The sequence below is a fragment of the Anabrus simplex genome, chromosome 1, assembly GCF_040414725.1.
Source record: "Anabrus simplex isolate iqAnaSimp1 chromosome 1, ASM4041472v1, whole genome shotgun sequence".
Taxonomy (NCBI): Eukaryota; Metazoa; Arthropoda; class Insecta; order Orthoptera; family Tettigoniidae; genus Anabrus; species Anabrus simplex.
In genome coordinates, this window is record NC_090265.1 from 791,068,876 (window position 1) to 791,088,304 (window position 19,429).

At 36.9% G+C, this 19,429-nt stretch overlaps 1 protein-coding gene across 2 annotated transcripts in view; it reads right to left on the reverse strand.

The window, feature by feature from the left end:
* Positions 1 to 1,284: 1,284 nt before the first annotated feature.
* Positions 1,285 to 19,429, reverse strand: part of LOC136857531 (UPF0047 protein YjbQ) — an 80,729-nt gene continuing 62,584 nt past the window's right edge. For both annotated transcript variants that reach the window (XM_068225226.1, XM_067136260.2), the window contains one exon: positions 1,285 to 9,670. In XM_068225226.1, coding sequence (XP_068081327.1) covers positions 9,455 to 9,670 — 216 coding nt within the window. In that variant the 3' untranslated portion in view covers positions 1,285 to 9,454. The remainder of the gene's footprint in view (positions 9,671 to 19,429) is intronic.

Below are 19,429 nucleotides of genomic sequence, written 5' to 3' on the forward strand. Positions count from 1 at the left end.
CCACAAAAAATAACGGAGTTGAATGTGCCCGCTACATTACGTGGATGTGCGTCTGAGTGACTGCGAAAAGATCTTGATGATGCTGAGGGGTGAAAAGTCAGGTTGTAAGATTCACCAAGAGGAAAAGTCCTCTGTTTTAATTACTGTGATGATGAGATGAAAATAACTCATGGGGATCACTGTAAGGATCTAGGTTTTAATAGAAGGGGATATCTTCATTGCAGTAATTGCAGACAGGATTGAAAACTGTTACAGATCTCTTCATATGGTTACGAGTGTATTTAGGAGGTGTAGTAAGGATGTAAAAGACAGATCGTATAAGTCACTCATAAGAATCCAATTAGAGTATGGTTCCAGTGTTACTGTACCAGAACTACTGTACTTTATTCAAGAACTGGAGAAGATCCAAAGGAAAGCAACATGACTTGTTCTGGGTGATTTCTGACAAAAGAGTAGTGTTATGAAAATGTTGCTTACTTTGGACTGAGAGGACTTGGAAGCTTGACTAAGCAGAATGTTCAGCAGAGAGATGGCTTAGAATGACTTTAGTAGGCAAATAAGCTTGAGTGGAGTTTTTAGAAGTAGGAGAGATCATAAAAGTTGGAATTTAAGAGGACAAATTGGGGCAAATATTTGTTTATAAGGTAGGAATCAGGGACTGGAATATTAATGAAGGGAGATGTCTGATAAAGTTCCAAGTTCTTTGAAATTGTTTAAGAAAAGACTAGGTAAAGAACTGATAGAGAATTCGACAGCTGAGCGATAGCCCCTAAATGCACATCAGTGATGACTGACTGATGCCATTTTGAGGATCCAATTGGGCTGAAGAGGTAACAGAATATTAAAAACTTCTCAATTACCAAGTTGAATAATAAAGGGTTACACAAATAGTAGGGGAAAACCACATGCATACACTTACTCATTCCATCTCCTTACTGGAAGGTCTGGATGAAAATATCTTATGGACTCCCAAGCACTGTTAGGTTGAAATTAAGTACCAAGCGCTGAAGTCATATAGATCTCAGAATAAACAGGTAGAAAATATCACTGCACATGTTATGATCTAGACTTTCACGGTCTGAAACATCAAACTTTTAATCCTGGGGCTTATGCCAAATACGTAAATGAGAATAAAGTTGATAAAGTGAACATTAGGAGTCATATACACAGTGTCTTCACTGGTATATATACCGTAATTAAAAGTAACATTTACAACTTAGGAGACATTTAACAGCAGGAAATTTACTATTCATAACATCAAGTTCAACTAAAAAATATCCTGCTTTATTTGTTTCAGACCAATTCAAACAGGAAAACCTCAAGAGATTTCACAATGTCTTCCACATCTCTCCACTAAAATCCACTCATTCTTTTGTATTTTACATCACATTTTAACACAGTGTATGGCTGCAGCCACCACTTGTCATATTTTACATTCTGAAATCATTATATTATGATCACAGTCAATTAATGAGGTTCAACAATAAAAACTGATGGAACACAAAAGCGTAATGTCAAAAATGCTAAAAGATATGTATATAATATTACCCAATAACTTTTCCATGAAAAAACATGCTATTTTAATTTTGTTGGTCTGATGCAGATAATCCAAACATAGAAATTCCCAATTCTTTGGGATGACAATCTGCACCACAGATTCATCTATCCATCTTATCATTTTTCTCTAAAGTAGTTTCCTTTAATCCTCACATCTACGCTATCAAGCAGCAAGTGAAGAACTGATAGTGTCCTTCTGGATATTACCAAACAGCACTACAAAAGCGTACTGATACCTCAACATTAAATCCCAGTTTTATAGGCATCTATGTGAAAGCCCAATGCACTCATTCAAGCAACTATTGATCCAAAAATCAAGCAATTTTTATTTTTACTTATCTGACAATGTTTTCCCAAACCAAAACTAGCTTGAGGTACACTACACCATATCTGTGATATATAGCTATATTCAATGATCCTAATTAGGAACTTTCATATCTACAATTCTGAAACCACATTATGCTTTGACCTCTGAAAGCTCACAGCATTAAAGAAAAGCATGACTGACATCTAAAAAAAAAAAACTACAACCAGAAATATTTACAATCCGAGGTGGGCAGTCAGGAATTCTGAAAGAAAACATCCAAAATTAATCAACAGCAAGAGTTGCTTTAAAAAATGATTAATATTAAACTTTTGCCACAACTCATCTTTTTTTATCAGCAAGAAAGTAATTTCATCATGCACAACCAAATCTGCACTGTTTACAACGATTACTGGGCTATTTCATACTATTAACGGTCACTGATATGATCAACATTTAGGCAAAGTCCAGATTTGTGCCAAAACAATAAACCCATTGGAAATATCTACAGGTATGAGACAAAGACCACCATATCTGATATGTAAATCAAACAGAAGGGAAATATAATAAATTTCACTTCAACAGCACACCATACTGCTCAAAAATGTATGTTCATTTAGATCATACCAAGAAAAATATTGAATTATTAAGTCTATTTTAACAAATACAACCAATTGCTCATATGAATGTTCACAACAATGATATGGAACCAAGTCCTCTTCAGATGCAGTAGCTTCAAAAAATAAGGTAAACAGAGCTCACATGGAGAAACTTTACAGCCAGATGTAAGGAAACACAGTAGGAGGGCACTGATATGCATTATTAAATAGTCTCCATTCTTGAACAAGCACTTGTTTCAATGATACACAAAGGTATTGATGCCAATAACTCTGCATCCAATCCCTGAAGCCACATCATGACGGAATGCTGGAAGGCCGTATCATCACTGAATCGCTTACCACCCAGTTGCTTTTTCAATGGTCCAAAGATGGTAGCAAGCTCAGGTTGTAGGCAGTACCTTCTGCCAGAAGCAACGTAACAATTCACGCATGCTGTTGGCTGCATATGGTCTGGCATTGTCTTGCAGCAACACAATGCCTGTTGCGAGAGGTCCAGCTCGTTTTCTGCAAATTGCTACACGCAAACACTTCAGTATGGCACAGTAACTGGCGGCATTCATTGTCACTTCCCTGGAGAGTAAATCAACCATCCGGGTCATCCTTCCTACAGCCCTGACTTGGCACCCAGTCTTCAGACCACTCAAGAAGCATATGGGTGGTAAGCAATTCAACGACGATAGAGCTGTTCAGCACGCCATCATTACGAGGCTTCAGGGACTGGATACAGATGTCTTCCACGGTGAATGCCTTGGTGTATTGTTGGATGATGTGCTTGGACAAGAATGGCGACTATACTGAATACCGTATTTACTCTCATATCGGCGACAATTTTTATTCTGATTCTAAGGCTATTATGAGGAATATTTTCACACAAACTTTTAAAAGACCTGGAGACATACTGTAGCCACTGAAATTATTATTAGAGAAGTATTTATATAATAACAAAGAGATGCCGCGCAACTGCCAGTACAGTTTTTACTACTACAGCATTATAATAGGGTCCTAGACCGTACACCTACCATAAAATTAAGCATGATAAATATTGCGCGAAAACATAATTAAAACGAGCAATAATTTCAAACTTCACTGAAGGCCATAATGGAATTTAATGGTGTCTCGTTACGTATGACTTCATTGGACTGGGAGCAGCAGATGGTTGATGCTGTCTTCTTACAACATGTTTAATGGAAATATTAATTGCAATTTTATAATATCCAGCCCGTTGTGTTGTGTCCAATCACTTAAAACAATAACTATACTAAATACCGAGATAATAGTCGAAACGTAAAACGTCACTCACAGAACATGCTCAAAGAAAGACTTGTTTCGACCAGTTTACCTTCACATCGTCAAGACATAAGGCGAGTGTAATTAACTTCAATCATAGATTTTTTTTTCTAAACCGCAAATCTGTAGTCAGCCTGATGAACTAGTAGGAAATGTGCGCGCTGTTTTCCTGAGTCAGTTTGTTTATGTGCCAGATCTTGCCAATCATACTTCACTTCCTCGTTCATTGTCGTGAAAGCCACAATGAGCTCAATCGCATCCCCGTGCTGAGATGGCAGTGCGTCACGCATTTGCGATCATCACAGGTTACTCATACGGTATTGTCAATAATGAAACACAGAAGTAATCAGTAACATGGTGTTTTCCTGAGTCAGTTTGTTTGTGTGCCAGATGTTGCCAATCACACTTCACTTCCTCGTTCATTGTCGTGAAAGCCACAATGAGCTCAATCGCATCCCCGTGCTGAGATGGCAGTGGGTCACGCATTTACGATCATCACAGGTTACTCATAAGGTATTGTCAATAATGAAACACAGAAGTAATCAGTAACATGGTAACGCATACTGTAAGAAATGAGTAATGTGCAATGTTGCCTGTGTTTTTGAACTTACCTCACAAAATATTTTACCAGATACACTCAAAAGATTTTAACACCTTACAATACTGTATGTACAAATGTACAAGAAACAAGGAAAGACAAAGTGTACACGGAGGCTTTTTATTATTAGTTTATATTCCATTCATAATTTACCAACACTGTAGGCCAGGGCCTCTCAGAGTACATGCACTAGTGCATTGCATGGCACAAGGTGCAAAAGATGACTTTGCTAGATTGACCAGAGTACAGACCCCCACTCCTGGATTTTCAGCAATAGCGCTGTCTCTCTCTTTCCCTAAGCCTGTCTCGCTCGCTCCACCTGTCTCCCCCTTCCTCACTTGCTCTGCAGTGCTCCAACAGCCGAGCTTAACAGAGTCATCCTGAGAAAAATGCTGGTGCGAACAGAGCGCCTATGTTTGCACACATGATATTTTGGGTGTCTGAGAGGCCCTGCTGTAGTCCTTTCACTTGCAGAGGGGCTAGATTATTTACATTTAAAGAACTATGGAGAAAAGATAGATAATCGTACAGTACCATGTCATTAAAAAAATGCTACTCAATCTCAAGTAGAGTGGCTAGTTTCATTTTCGTCTTGTGAATACACTGGGACTGTGATGTTCTTTGGAAATGTTTAGCATTTAAATATAACATATGGAGGTAGTTTATAGGCATCAGCAGTAACGACCAGCATCACCGTACTACGTAACTTTTTGTTGGCAGTAGTTTTAAATTAGAACACTTGCTGCTCCCTTCTCAGAAACGGTAGTCTTCCTTGGTATGTCAAAATACAAAGGGATTTAGTCAGCATTGCCGATCTGTAAGGGATAAGAGTTCTGCTGATTTATGATGATCACATGCCTGTGAAACTCTTAATTTTATTGGAGCAGTCATTAGGCAGTTTTTGGTACAAGGATGTTTTCTGCCGCAATGACAGATTATTGCGCCGCATAAACCAAGTAACTCACCTGCGACATATCTTGAACACATTTCCCAGACTAACACAGGATCGCGCAATTTCATGTGCTTTAATTAGTAACGTTTTGGTGAGAAACAGTGCAACTGCTGTTCCGCATCTCTCTCACCCAATCCAGTAATGCTTCCTCATCACCCAGGAACTTGCCCTCTTTATGGCCATGAAATGCCACTTGCTGCTTTTTCCAATTTCTCACATTTTTTGTTTTTTGTGACCCGAAAACTCATGACCCACTGCTCTTGTTATCATTTTCTTCTGCGAATTTCACCACTTTCAGCTTGAATGAAGCCGTGTAACTTCCCAAAGACATATTTATTAACAAGCTCCAAGTGGTTTAGTTCAGACTGTGCACTGCAGTGGCCCTTTACATTTGTTACTGCAGATGAACAATCTTGCGACAAGCCCACAAATTGGATGTGTGGCTCTTAATCAGCACAAAAATGTATGAGAATATCCGGCCAAAAAATTAGGAGTGCGGCTAATATGGGAGTAAATACGGTAGTAATAGGTATCAGTGCCTTACTACTGCCAGTAAAATAAAGTTTCTCTGTTTGAGCTCATGTTACCTTATTTTGTGAAGCGTCTTTGTAACTAAGCCTACTTTTCAATCATCAATATGAAAATTTCCTTAAAATTGTGTAATGTGATTAATGATGAGTTTGATGAAATGCTGAAGCACATCCTCATTTGTATAAATAGTATCATTTGCCTGGCTCTTGTCCTCATATTGTACATTTGTGCTCAATATATTTTGTTTTTCAACTATACATAATAAGATAATTGATTTCTTCTTCCTAGTACGTTATATGTACCACTGACAATAGAGAGACAGTAATGGATTTCATTCTGATAGTAATGGAAAGACTGATGGTCAAAATGGAATTGATGGTTTGATATAAAATGAGATTTGTTACAACTGCCTCCTTTATTTAACGTTTCAACATACATGGAGGATATAATACAAATATTGATACGAATATTATTGCATAGCTAATGACTTTCCAGTAGTCAAATTATATCATTGATCAGAGCACCTTGTAACCATTCAAACAACTGCATATGTATTTTCGTTTAAAATATCTAAAAACATTAACAAATTAAAATTTATAAAGAAATAACAAATTCAGTATAACAACAGTTAATTATTATTCCATCTGAAGGTATATGCTTTTCTTTAGTTGAAAGAAAAGCAAAATGAAGTGTCTCCACCGAAGATAACTCAGGAACAAATGGCAACAGGTAGCACAGTTTAGGAAATAAGCCCACAAACAGCAACAGACAATATGCATTCAGAAAAACAGCTTCTTGTTTGTATGAAGTAAAATTTGTATGCATATAGTCCATCCTGTATTTGTAAACAGATTTTTGGATATTCTCCACAAACTATCTTTTCTCGCAATAAGAGCTGCCTGACAATCATTCACTGGAAAATATTTCAAGGGATATATTTCACTACAAGAATAAAGCTATACGTTTCATATCTATTAGTAACTTTACTAAATACAGTAATGCACAATTTACATGCTCTCTCGCAAACATAGTACCATTACATGGTTCAACTTATACAGCAGTAGCACTGTTTAGTTTTGTAACAGAACCTATAAACATCTCTCATGAACTTCAAATTACTCTTGTATTTAAAAATAACAAAAATGTTAAAAGTGTATCATACATTACTATTATTACTTTACAATGTGGAAGACCCCTACTTTGTGATGCTCACATAGAAAAAAAATATCATATAATAGCATAAGATCAGTGGCGAAGTTTCTCTAAGGCATTTGAGGCACTGCCTAACAGCAGTCATCGAACAGCCAGACAGAAAAAATCCAATATAGGCTATTACATACAGTAACAAATCTTTCTTTTATATGTATGTTTCATTGAATGACCACTAGATGGTGACAAATGTAATTACACATACTGAATGGTCGCTACGTGGAAACAGTCACTAGAGGTAAGCAAACATTATGCCCAGTCATATAGCTTTATGGTTTCTCAACAGGGGTCACGGAAGAGCAGGAAGGTATCCTGGAAGTGCTTCTCACGATGTACAGAGATGATTCACACATACCTCAATCTTGTTCTAATTTGTATCCTTTGCAGTGCACCCTGATCCTATCTCTGTTGTTGGCAATGAAAATCCTTACAAGGATAATTATAGTTCGACAATAAGAATAATGAGTTTAATGTTTGGAGACTCATTTATTGCAGTCAGGTTGTAAAACAACACTATTAAAAAGCGAGTTACTCCGAAGTGACTTAACCTGGTTCAGTCAGGAACTTGGTCAAGTACCAGTATTCTACAATTTTAAAAACAATTACAAAGATAAATATGATGCAAAAAACAAGAGGCGTAAGCCTATTTTAGATATTAAAATATTTTGACAGTTAAGTAACTAGAAAGTTCCAAGTTCTCTTGGTGAGAAAGTTCCAAGTTCTCTTGGTGAACACAATATTCATGGCTGACATGTTGTTCTAATACCAACAAACCCTTCCATTATTTGTGTGTTTTGATTGGTAGAGGGTATGGGTACTCTGAAAAAGGTAAAAAATGAACATGCATAACACTACAGCCAAAGAGAGTCTCAGGTGTGTTAGCACAATTGCTAGTGAGAAAAAGCTTGTGAAGAAACTGATTGACAATTTTACTACCAAGAAAACCCTATAGATGTGAACCTACACAAAAATTTAATAACAGGTTTTCTGCCTATCCATTCACTGACTACTAGCTTCGCCACTGCATAACATCAAAATAATCTGCAACAAACAGAGTGAAAGCAAATATCTATCTTGAGGCATCAAGAACAATAAAATGGATAAAATGAATTGTTTAAGCATGTTTATAACCACAACATACATCATGTGGCATACTGGAAGGTGCACTTGTACACTCCACCCACAGTTAAACAGGAATGAACTTTACAAATGGACCTCGGATATATCTTTCCGTTATGAAAATGAAATACACATAATTTAAAAATTGTTTAAAAGAGTGTACAAGTATATTCATGTAGGTTAACAATATTCTGACATGGAAAAATGTTACAAAACTCCTATAAGTCATCGTTGGGATTAAAGTATCAGGTACGAAGGAATTCTTCATCTTCATTCGTTCATTCATTAACAAGCTTACAGCAACCAAACAAGAAAATATTCTGGCGGTATAAAATGTTCTCTAGTATCATTCATTCATGTGTGCTCCAGACTTAAAATATTCGCACAGTGAGCAAAAATTACAAATGCAAGAAATTATCAAATCATAGGAATGATAAAAACTCAAGTATAATCCAACACACAGGACAGAAGGTATGGTTTTCAAGATTGCAATCATATTGTTATTTCAAAATATATGATGCAGTACTTAAGGACTTGATAATGCAAGTGTAGAAAACATTGAAATATTTGCTTTTTTTTTTTGTTTGTTTCTATCTTTTTCTGCAAATTTGTGGAAGGATCCTAATATATGTAACTGTCAACTGCTTTCTTACTGTACAGTAGTACATATCATAAAGCTGAATACAGTATGTACGTACATTATTTGTGTTTCACAAAATAAAAGTATACTTCTTGTGCTGTGGCAGTGAAAGGCCAAATCTTGACGATTCCTTTCCCAGCTACCAATAAATACCTTAACCCTTGCTTTCTTGGCAAGAGAGAGACTTAATCTACCCCATCTGTCATGGTTAAAAATTCTTCTTTCACTTGCGTATCTCCTGTCATCGGCGCAGAAGCAGTGGTGCCACCACACACTCGTAACTTGAGGTGAGATTCAGTCTACCTAAGTTCCTCTCACTTGACACGAGACGGGCGTGTGAATGCTCCACTAACTTTGTGTGTTTTTATACATTTATGTTACGTGTTTAAATAACTACCCTTGTGCCATGATGATTCAGATGCACTCTCAGTCACCCGTTTTATTCCTGACCTATCCAAAATCATGTGAAACATCGTTGTTTCGTTATTATAGATTCTGTGTATTAATACCCTTCACCAACCGGTGGACAGAAAGGCAGGAGCCTTGAAGTAATTTATACCATCTCCATCATCACAAAAAATTGATGGAGTTTAGCTCTTGTTAAATTATTAACCGCAGTACATACGTATAAGAAACCTTAACTACTCGTCGAAGCCATGGGGGAGACTGGACTCAAGGGGCTCCGACTAGAGTCTCTGAGGCAACCATTGAGTGTTATTACAACTTTACGCGAGCCAGCATGATCTCGATGCTCACATAACCAGATTCCCTGCCAAGTCCCCAGGTTCAGTTTCCCATCCGTTATGGGAATTGTCAGCGAGGAACCCAGGAAGCAAGCCTTGACGTGCGCTGGCTGCAAGATAAAACATATTCATACAAATGAGAACCTTTGCAATAGAAAAACCAAAATGGATTAAGGATACAAGTACTGTGTTACATTACCATCAAATTAAACCAAATATTTAATACAGTATCAAATGACTAACTACCTGGGTGGTGATTAACCACATGCAAAATTACAAGATTGGCCGGCCCCGTGGTGCAGGGGAAGCGTGCTTCTCTTACCCGGATGCCCCGGGTTTGATTACCGGCCAAGTCAGATTTTTACTGGGACCTGAAGGGCTGGTTCGAGGCCCACTCAGCCTACATGATTAGAATTGAGGAACTATCTGATGGTGAGATAGCAGCTTTGGTATAGAAAGCCAAAAATAACGGCCGAGAGGATTTGTCGCGCTGACCACATGACACCTCATAATCTGCAGGCCTTTGGGCTGAGCAGCGGTCGCTTGGTAGGCCAAGGTCCTCCAAGGGCTGTAGTGCCATGGGGTTTGGGGTTTGGTAGAATTAAAAAATTAATAAAATTATTACAATGCCAAATCAAAGTACATATAGTACATTTTTGTGCTAACAAACTGACAATTAGATAAGATATGGAAATATATCACTATATTAAAAATGTACAGAATGTGGATTTTACAAGCAGTTATGTTCAAAACATGGCAATGTGAATAGCAGAAGTATCTTCTTGACAATTTCCTCCACTTTTATACACACATAAAGTATCAAACATTAATTACTGTTAAGGTAACAGTTACATTGCACAAATAATTTTATTTAAAAAGCAATTGATTTTACCACAGTTAATAATAAATACAAATAGCAGCTATTTTATTCTGGAGTTACAAAAAAATAATAGCTAAGCTTTCAGGAATCGTATTTAGTTTCCTGCAAAGTTTTATATTTAAGCTTACACTGATGGGCAAATTAATTTTGAGATAGCTACAGTTTTGGCAAAATGGCACTGTGGTTTGCTTGGCGAATGTAATAGTATTATAAATATATATAATTTTATATATATATACTATCAAACTTGGCAAGAGAGTGGAATCCAAGCCAGTGAGATGAAATTCCTAAGAAGTATGATAGGCAAAAACAAGAAAAGACAGAGTGAGAAATGAAGACGTTAGGAAGGAAGTTGGGATAGGAAAGCTAAATGAGAGAGTTGGAAAGATAAACTGACGTGGTTTGGACATGTAAAGAGGATGGAGGTGAATAGAATTCCGAGAAAGATGCTGGAGGCAAAGTGCGAGGGCAAAAGAGCAAGAGGAAGACCTAGAACACGGTGGATTGAATCAGAAGACAAAATTTAGACTGGGACAAGATCGTGGAAGAAGAATGGTGGAAGGAAAGAGGAAGATGAAGAAGTGCCCGGCTGGAGCTGGATAAAGGGAAATAATGATAATGATGATCAAACATTATTTTTAAGGTAACACACACATTATGTCACACAAATAATTTTATATAAAAAGCCATTACTATACCAGAGTTGAACTATACTAATATTATAAAGAGAAGAAGATTTGTATGTATATTTGCTTGTAATGGATAAACTCAAACTACTGAAGCAATTTAAAAAATTCTTTCACCTATAGAAAGCTACATTACCAGTAACATGGGCTGTATTTTATTTTCAAAACAATTACAGATCCCAACAAAAATTGAAATAATGTACCCCAAGGTATCAAAAATTTGCCTATAAAAGTCATTATAAGCCAATATAGATGAAATATTGAATCTGTCGCATAAGGACGAGACAAAATTCATTTTAAGCCTCACGACGGGAAGAACAAATCTCGGTAAGGCCCTATGGGTCCCAAAAATCATGTTTTGAGGGCCTAAAACCAACCGTTGTGGTGATTTTGCCATCACACTACCCCGTTCTAGGAATCTGCTACACATGTGATTGTCTGGAAAAAAGCACCGTGGTGGTAAGCCACCCCTATGGGTGGAGGTGGGGAGGGATTGGTATATAAAAATAATTTAAAATATTGTCGAATCCATAGGTTTGGGAGTCGCCGAGATGAACAGCGACACTCAGCATGTCGTTTAAGTCCAAGTTCAGCCCCATCGGCATAGGGGGAGATAAGGGGTGAAAAAGTCCAAAACGGCCCAGATTATGGATTTATGTGTGTGCACCCCTCTGGGCGGGGGTGGAAAGGGGTGAAGTATCAGTCAACATCACAATAACGAAATCTACAAAAATTTGCGTCAACAGGTAATAAAATACCTAAAAGTAAACAATCAATAAAGTGCCCAGGCAGCGCCGGGTAATATAGCTAGTATTAAATACATACAAATAACAGCTTATTTTTATTCTGGAGTCACAAAAAATATACATAAGATTTCAGGAATTGTATTTAGTTTTCTGCAGACTTAATGAAAGCCATGGCCACTTCTTTCCCACTCCTAGTCCTTTCCTATGCTACTGTTGCCACAGGACCTATTTGTCTCGGTGCGATGTGAAGCAACTTTTAAAATAAAATTTAAAAAATAAAGATTTCTGCAAAGTTTTATATTTATGCTTACACTGATAGGCAACTGAATTTGAAGATTGCTACCTTTTGGCAAAATGGTGCTGTGGATGGCCCGGCGAATGAAATAATTCAGCGTGGTACATAACTGTGATGTCAGACCTTGTACTGGCCATGCTGAATAACCGCTGAACACAACAGGGGTGCGACACAAGATCTGGGTGCCTTTGAGCGCAGCCAGATTGCTGGTGCTATACGTATGGGCTATTACATCTCTGAAGTCGTGCAGGCAATGGGCCACTGTGTCCAGAGTGTAACACTAGTACACAGATTTGGGCAAAACCATCACTGCTAGCATCAAGTGCCATAGAGTACAATGTGTTGATGACAGGGGTCACTGTCAACTGACTTGGATGGTAAGAGTGAATCGATGGGTCACAGTGCAACAGATCATGCACAAACAAAACACTCTTATCTCTGTTTAAATCACTTTAATACTATCCCAAATTTTCTGAATCACTTTCTTGATTTGGTTTTCAGTAACTCCAGTTCCATTGAAGTAAAATCTAGTAATGAAAGCATTGTCCCCCTCGATAGACACCACCCAGCATTAGAGATTTCTTTACCTATAAATGAGCTATGCAATTCCTTGCCTGCTGATAGTTTTTATTTTGACTTTTTAAATGGTGACTATAATGGACTAAATTATTATCTGTCACAGTTCAGCTGGAAGGAGATGTTTCAAAATGTATCAATTGTTAAAGCAATAGAAATCTATTCAGTACTACATTATGGCATGGAACTTTACATCCCTATACGGAATTTTAAGACTCCCAAATTCCCAAAGTGGTTTAATCATAAATTGAAGTCCCTGATTATTGAAAAGAAGAAAGCACACAAGCGATACAAAATATCAGGTCTCAATAGTGATTATCAGCATTTCTCGAAATTAAGAAATGAATGCAAGTCTGAATCTAAATCTTGCTATAGAATGTATGTCTCCAACTGTGAACGAAGTATTACTTCCAATCCACAGAAATTCTGGCAATATCTAAGTTCTAAAAGGTCATGAAATAATATTCCTTCAACAATGCATCTTAATGAAGTTACTGCAGATACTGGAGAAAATATTGTCAGTCTTTTTGCTAACCACTTTTCATCCGTTTATTCTTATCAGAATAGTAGTAGTATGCCATATGATTATCCTTTCTCTGTCAATCTATCAGTTATAAACATTAGTAAGGCAGAAATTTACAACAAACTGATATCTCTGGAATTAAAGTAAACTGTCGGACCTGTTGTTTCAACGTACCTGCTCAAGTACTGCTCATTTATTTTATATGAAGCACTCTTATCTGTTCAACTTATCATTAAACCAAGGCGTTTTTCCAGTGGAATGGAAGAAAGGACTTGTTAGTCCAGTTTTCAAAAATGGTGATAAAACTGACATAAAACAATATAGACCAGTTATAATTTCTTCTCATATTTCCAAAATTTTTGACTAATTCTTGACAAAATCACACCTCTCTTTAGAAACATCATTGATGAGCAACATGGATTCTTTTCAGGACGGTCAACCTGTAGCAATCTTCTTTTATTCTATCAGTTCCTCTTGGATGCAACAGAGAACCACTCCCAAGTGGACTGTATTTATACAGACTTCTCTAAAACTTTTGACACTGTCGACCACGATATCTTGCTGCAAAAACTAACAGGCTACAGCATTAATGGGCCTCTCCTCTCATGGTTTGAATCGCATCTTAAAAATCGCCTGCAGATTGTTAAAATAAGGAATCGTTTTTCTGCACCTATTATTGTTACCAGTGGAGTTCCTCAAGGATCTCATCTTGCACCCTTACTTTTTACTCTCTACATAAATGACATTAAAAATATAGTTAAGAATTCTGAACTGCTTTTGTTTGCTGACGATGCAAAAATTTTTATGCAAATTAATTGTCCACCTGATTGTTTAAAACTTCAAGGAGATTTACATCATCTGGAAAAGTACTGTATTCAAAATGGGTTGAAACTTAATCATGAGAAATGTAAAATAATATCGTTTTTTTAAAACAAGAAGAAAATATCATTTCAGTACAAATTTAGTAATAACATTCCAACTCCTGTTTCACAAGTTAATGACCTTGGTGTGTTATTCCGTTATAACCTATCGTTTAATGAACATATTGAAAATATTTGTAAGAAAGCATTTCAAAGATTGGGTTGCATTACTAGATATTCTAGAGAATTTTCAAACTTAGCTACCTATCGATTGCTGTATGTGTCTATGGTACGCCTTATACTAGAATACTGTACACCTGTTTGGAACCCTTCTCATCAGACCTCTATCCATAGATTAGATTCAGTACAACAAATTTCTTCATTTATATTCATTTAGAGCAGGATTCTCATATAATAATATTGATTATACATCCTTACAACAGTCCTTAAATATGCATAGCCTGTCACAACGCCGTGAATTATTGGATACACTCTCCATTTTTAAATTGCTTCATTCCTTGGTGAATTGTCCACAACTCCTTGCTAAAATTAACGTACATGTACCAGACAGACGCACAAGGTTCAAGAATACATTGTCTACAAATTGGCATAGAACTAACTACGCAGTCAATGGGCCAATTGAACGAATGTCAAGATCTCTAAACAAAGTGGATATTGATATATTTAACTGCTCATTGTCAAAATTGAGAAATCACTTACATAATCTCCAAAATTGACTATTACTTTCCTGTGATTACTTGCAATATAACCTGTGTATATATCTGTACATATTTTTCTACTTATACTCCATTGAATTTTCTTTTTAGTGTGTTTTGTTTTGTTTATTCTTCTCTACTGTTATGTAAAATGGTATTACCGTTAATAAAGTATTAACTGGATAACAAAGGAGTGTGAGCAGGCATAACATCAGATGAACTGAGAAAATTATGTTTGGAACAAACGAAAAAGTACTGGGCAGTTTGTGAAAACCAACCTTCAAAAAGAAAGTGAATGTGAAACGACTTAAGTGGTCCAATGTGGCGAATAAAGTTAATATATATATTTTCATTTACAGCCATTAGAGATCACGTTAGGTAAGAGTTACATGTTTCTGGAAGCCTTCATAGCCCAAAACTTGAACATCCTTTCTCTGGCAGCCTGTCTTCTTTCTTCAGTCCACCCACAGTTAAGTTTTGGTTAGTCATCGAATCCCTGGAATCTACATGTTATGAGTCTCATTATGATAGCCGTATTGGGAGTACAGAATGTAAAAGTTTCAAACAAATTTATTAAAATATCACCATTCCAATACTTTAAATGGTGTTTTTTCTAAATAAATTTGTTTGAAACCTTTACATCCCTGGAATTTGTAGATCACTGACCTAAATTTTGTTTGGTTTGAATTGTCTTCTGAATTTAGTCCCACCTGTTTGAGATCCTTTCTTACCTCCCTGAACCATTTGTCCGACGTCTGCTGTCTAGTATTGTGAAAATCCTTTTCGTTAGTCTCATCTCATCCGTTCTAAATAAATGCCCATAGAATTTAAGTCTCAGTTTTCTCATGGCCTCAGTTAGCCCTTCATTGTCATGGTAAAGTTCTTCCCTTCCTCGCAACCTATACTGTCCATCCACAATTCCTGGACCCATTAGTTTGGAAGGATCTTTCTTTCGAAGTTCTCAGCTTCTCCCAGTCCCGCTTTCCCTGTCATTTGGAGGCATTCACTAGCGTAAAGATATTCATCCCGTTTTAATCACTGTATTGTAGTGCCTGAGTTTAGCTTGCCTGGAGATGATTTTCTTCTTGTATACAGGATATGTACTACGAAAAGCTGCAGCCGTCTTCTCCCTTTGGTGTGTTTTTTGCTTCTCTTTCATTAGTTTTCAATTCCACTATTTCACCTAAGTACTTAAATCATCTAAGTACTTATCTCTATTTTACCGTGTTCTGTCTTCACGTACTGAGGGGCTATTTTTTTTTGATGTTTGTTATATATTTAGTTTTTTTGGAAGAAATCTGTAGTCCTGCTTTTTCTGCTTGTAGTTTTAGTACATTCAGCTGTTCTATTGCTGTGTCAGTATTTCTAGATAGCAGCGCGAAGTCATCAGCAAAGGCAAGGCAATTAATCATGTCACCACTTTTTGATCCTCCAATGTATACTTGGTTAAGTAGTCCTTTTCTGTCCACTTCTTTTTCCCATTCCCGGATAATCTCCTCCAACACACAGTTGAAAAGAATTGGTGACAGTCCATCACCCTGTCTGACTCCTATTTTAATTTCGAACTGCTTGGAGATCTCTCCCATGAACTTAACTTTTGAATGTGTACCAGTTAAAGTCGGCTTAATAATTGCCATTGTTTTGGCGTCTATTCCAAATTCCACCAATATAATGAATAGCACTTCCCTGTCGACTGAATCATACGCTTTCTTGAAGTCTACAAAAATTACTACCAGATCCTTTGAGAGATGATTCTCTAGTACACGTTTCAGACTCCAGATTTGATCAACGCATGATCTTCCCTTAATAAATTCCACTTGATACTTGCTTAGTTGGTGATCCACTTGTTCCACAAGTCTCTTCTGTAGTGCTTTAGACAGTGTCTTATATGTTACAGGTGTGATGGAAATGCTGCGGTAGTTGTTAGGATCTGATCTAACACCTTTTTTTCTGTAAAGGATGAATGACAGCATTTTTCCAGTCTTCAGAGAAAACCTCCATTTCCTAGACCTTTTCCATTTCTTGCCTTAAAATTGTGATTGCGATTTCTCCACCACTTTTCAGCATCTCTGCTGTGACAGAATCTTTCCCTGCAACTTTGTTGTTCTTTAAGTCTGTAATTATTTCACAGAGTTGTTTTATGTCAGGGGTATTGAGTTTTCATTCCATTGCTTTGGATCCTCTTTTGGCCATTTATTTTTAGGTTTTTCACAGTTCAACAATTTCTCAAAATATGTAGCTAATATCTCACAATTTTCATTCTTATTCACAGCTAATTTTCCATCTTCCTTTCGAAATCGCATGGTAGAAGGTTGATATCCATTTATGTGCTCTTTAAAGGTACTGTAAAAGGTTCTAGTATTGTTCTTCTTAAATTCAGTGTCAATACTTCGGATTTCTTATATTTGATTCCTTTTGGCTTTCCGGAGGGTCTTTGCTGTTAAAGTTAATGATGATGATGATAACAACAACAACAACAACAACAACAACAACAACAACAACAATAATAATAATAATAATAATAATAATAATAATAATAATAATAATAATAATAATAATAATAATAATAATAATAAGGTAGGTAATCTCTGGAACCATTCAACTGATATCATTCTTTCACCATTAGAAAATGTTTTTAACATATTATTATAGGCTATAAAATAATTATGGCAGCTTATCAGAGGAGCAGGCAGGTTTTTAAAAGTACAGCCAAGTTGGAAAAATTGAGTGTCTAGGACCCTTAAAAGTGAATACACTGCCTCATAATATGTACTCAGAAGTAACATTTCCACAAAAGTTTGTATGCATTTTATTTCTAACAATTTTCCAGGAAAAATGTTTTGAATTTTAGCACACGCTATATCCAATGAAAATCGAAATATAAGGGCAATTGTTAGACTTACCAAAAAAAAAAGAAGTACACATTACATGTAGGGTGGGTTTAGAATTAATTTTCCTATAAAAACATGAAATTTGTTCATAACTCTTGGAGTTTGCCAGAAAATTGCATAACAAGTCAAGCATACATCCCAGGGTGCTCACATGACGAGCTTGGTACAGCTGGGTGATCTTTAACACGAAGATGTCCACGAACCATGACATTCAATGAAGGCATTATTATTATTTATTGAAAGAAGACAAGAAGCTGTGATTTGATCCATTCAAATTTACATACAAGTGTACTAAAGATACCTTGTTGGACTTGCATGGTTAACAGTCGCTGTTTTACCAAAGGGAGATACACATTTTTTATTACAAAGAATTCACTTCTCCTTTAGCAGGTTAGCAATCCCTCTTTGCTACCACAGTGGGACTGAGAAGTCAATTCTGCCACTGCTAAGCAGAGTTTTGGAGAAGCATGTCAATCCAATTGATGAGCCCAAATGACACACCTGGGTGAAACTCTGCAAATGTACATGGCATAACAACCTAAAAACTGGTTCCATTGCTGTGAGCCTCCGTTTATATTTCTTGCTTGTTTTGCATTCATTTCACCTGAGTATAATCATTCAATTCCTGGCATGGGTGCGCATTTTAACTACCATTACTGTAGTTAATTCCTCTGGCTCAGGGGCTGGGTGTTAGCGTCATCCTCAATATTAGGATTCATCCTACGTAGGGCCTCATCCTCATAGATGCACAGATCACCTATACGGCATCGATTTGAAAGACCTGCTCCAGGTCTCTCCGGAGGATACTCACCATTATTATAATCATATATTATTATTAGCAGGCTAAGACCATTTGAAATTTATTGAGACTTTTGTGGGCCACTTCTTATGGCGATAAAGCTTGCATTGCCCTTGTGCTGACATGTTTTAGATTTTGTGGCTTTTGAGCTCAGGTCCACTTTAATTGTTCTTTCCTTTTGGGAACAACATTCAATAAAAAAAAAGTATGCCTACTAACAATGTCTCCAAATTCACACCTCCTTCTAATATTTACGAAGGTGGATCAAATATAAATGAGCATTTCAATGTACCGCTTGCTGTTAGTAATAATTCTTGCCAGGATGTTGGTGGGGATGTCTGGAGAAGGGGTCTGAGTGCGCGAACGACAGTGGAGAACTGGGCAGCTTCAGTACGCCATGAGCGAGTAAGAGGAACACACGCCTGTTGCATAACACATCATTATCAAATTTTTTGCAAAAGGGGGCACAAAACCTACCGAAATTTTGAAACGGCCCTGCACACATTTTGGGGAAGAAACACTTATGAAGACCCCAGTGCATGAGTGGGCTAAAAAAAAAAAATTGTTGCAGGAAGAGAAGCTGCGGGAAGTGAACCTCACGAAAGGAGACTGCGGACAATCATCACTGCAGACAACATTGTTGCCATTTGTGACATTAGATGTGAAGAATGGTGAATAAAAATTCTGCAAATTGTTTTAGCCGTAGGATTAAGTTACGGAAATGTTCAAACCATCATCCAAGATGAACTCCATTTCAGAAAGTTGTCTGCCAGGTGAGTTCCTCATCTCCTCAACCAGGAACAAAAACTTCACCCCAGGAAGTTTGTCAGAGAATCCTGCGTCGCCACGAGGAGAAAGGGGAGTCTCATAATTTTTCTCCTTTTTAATTCCTTTTCT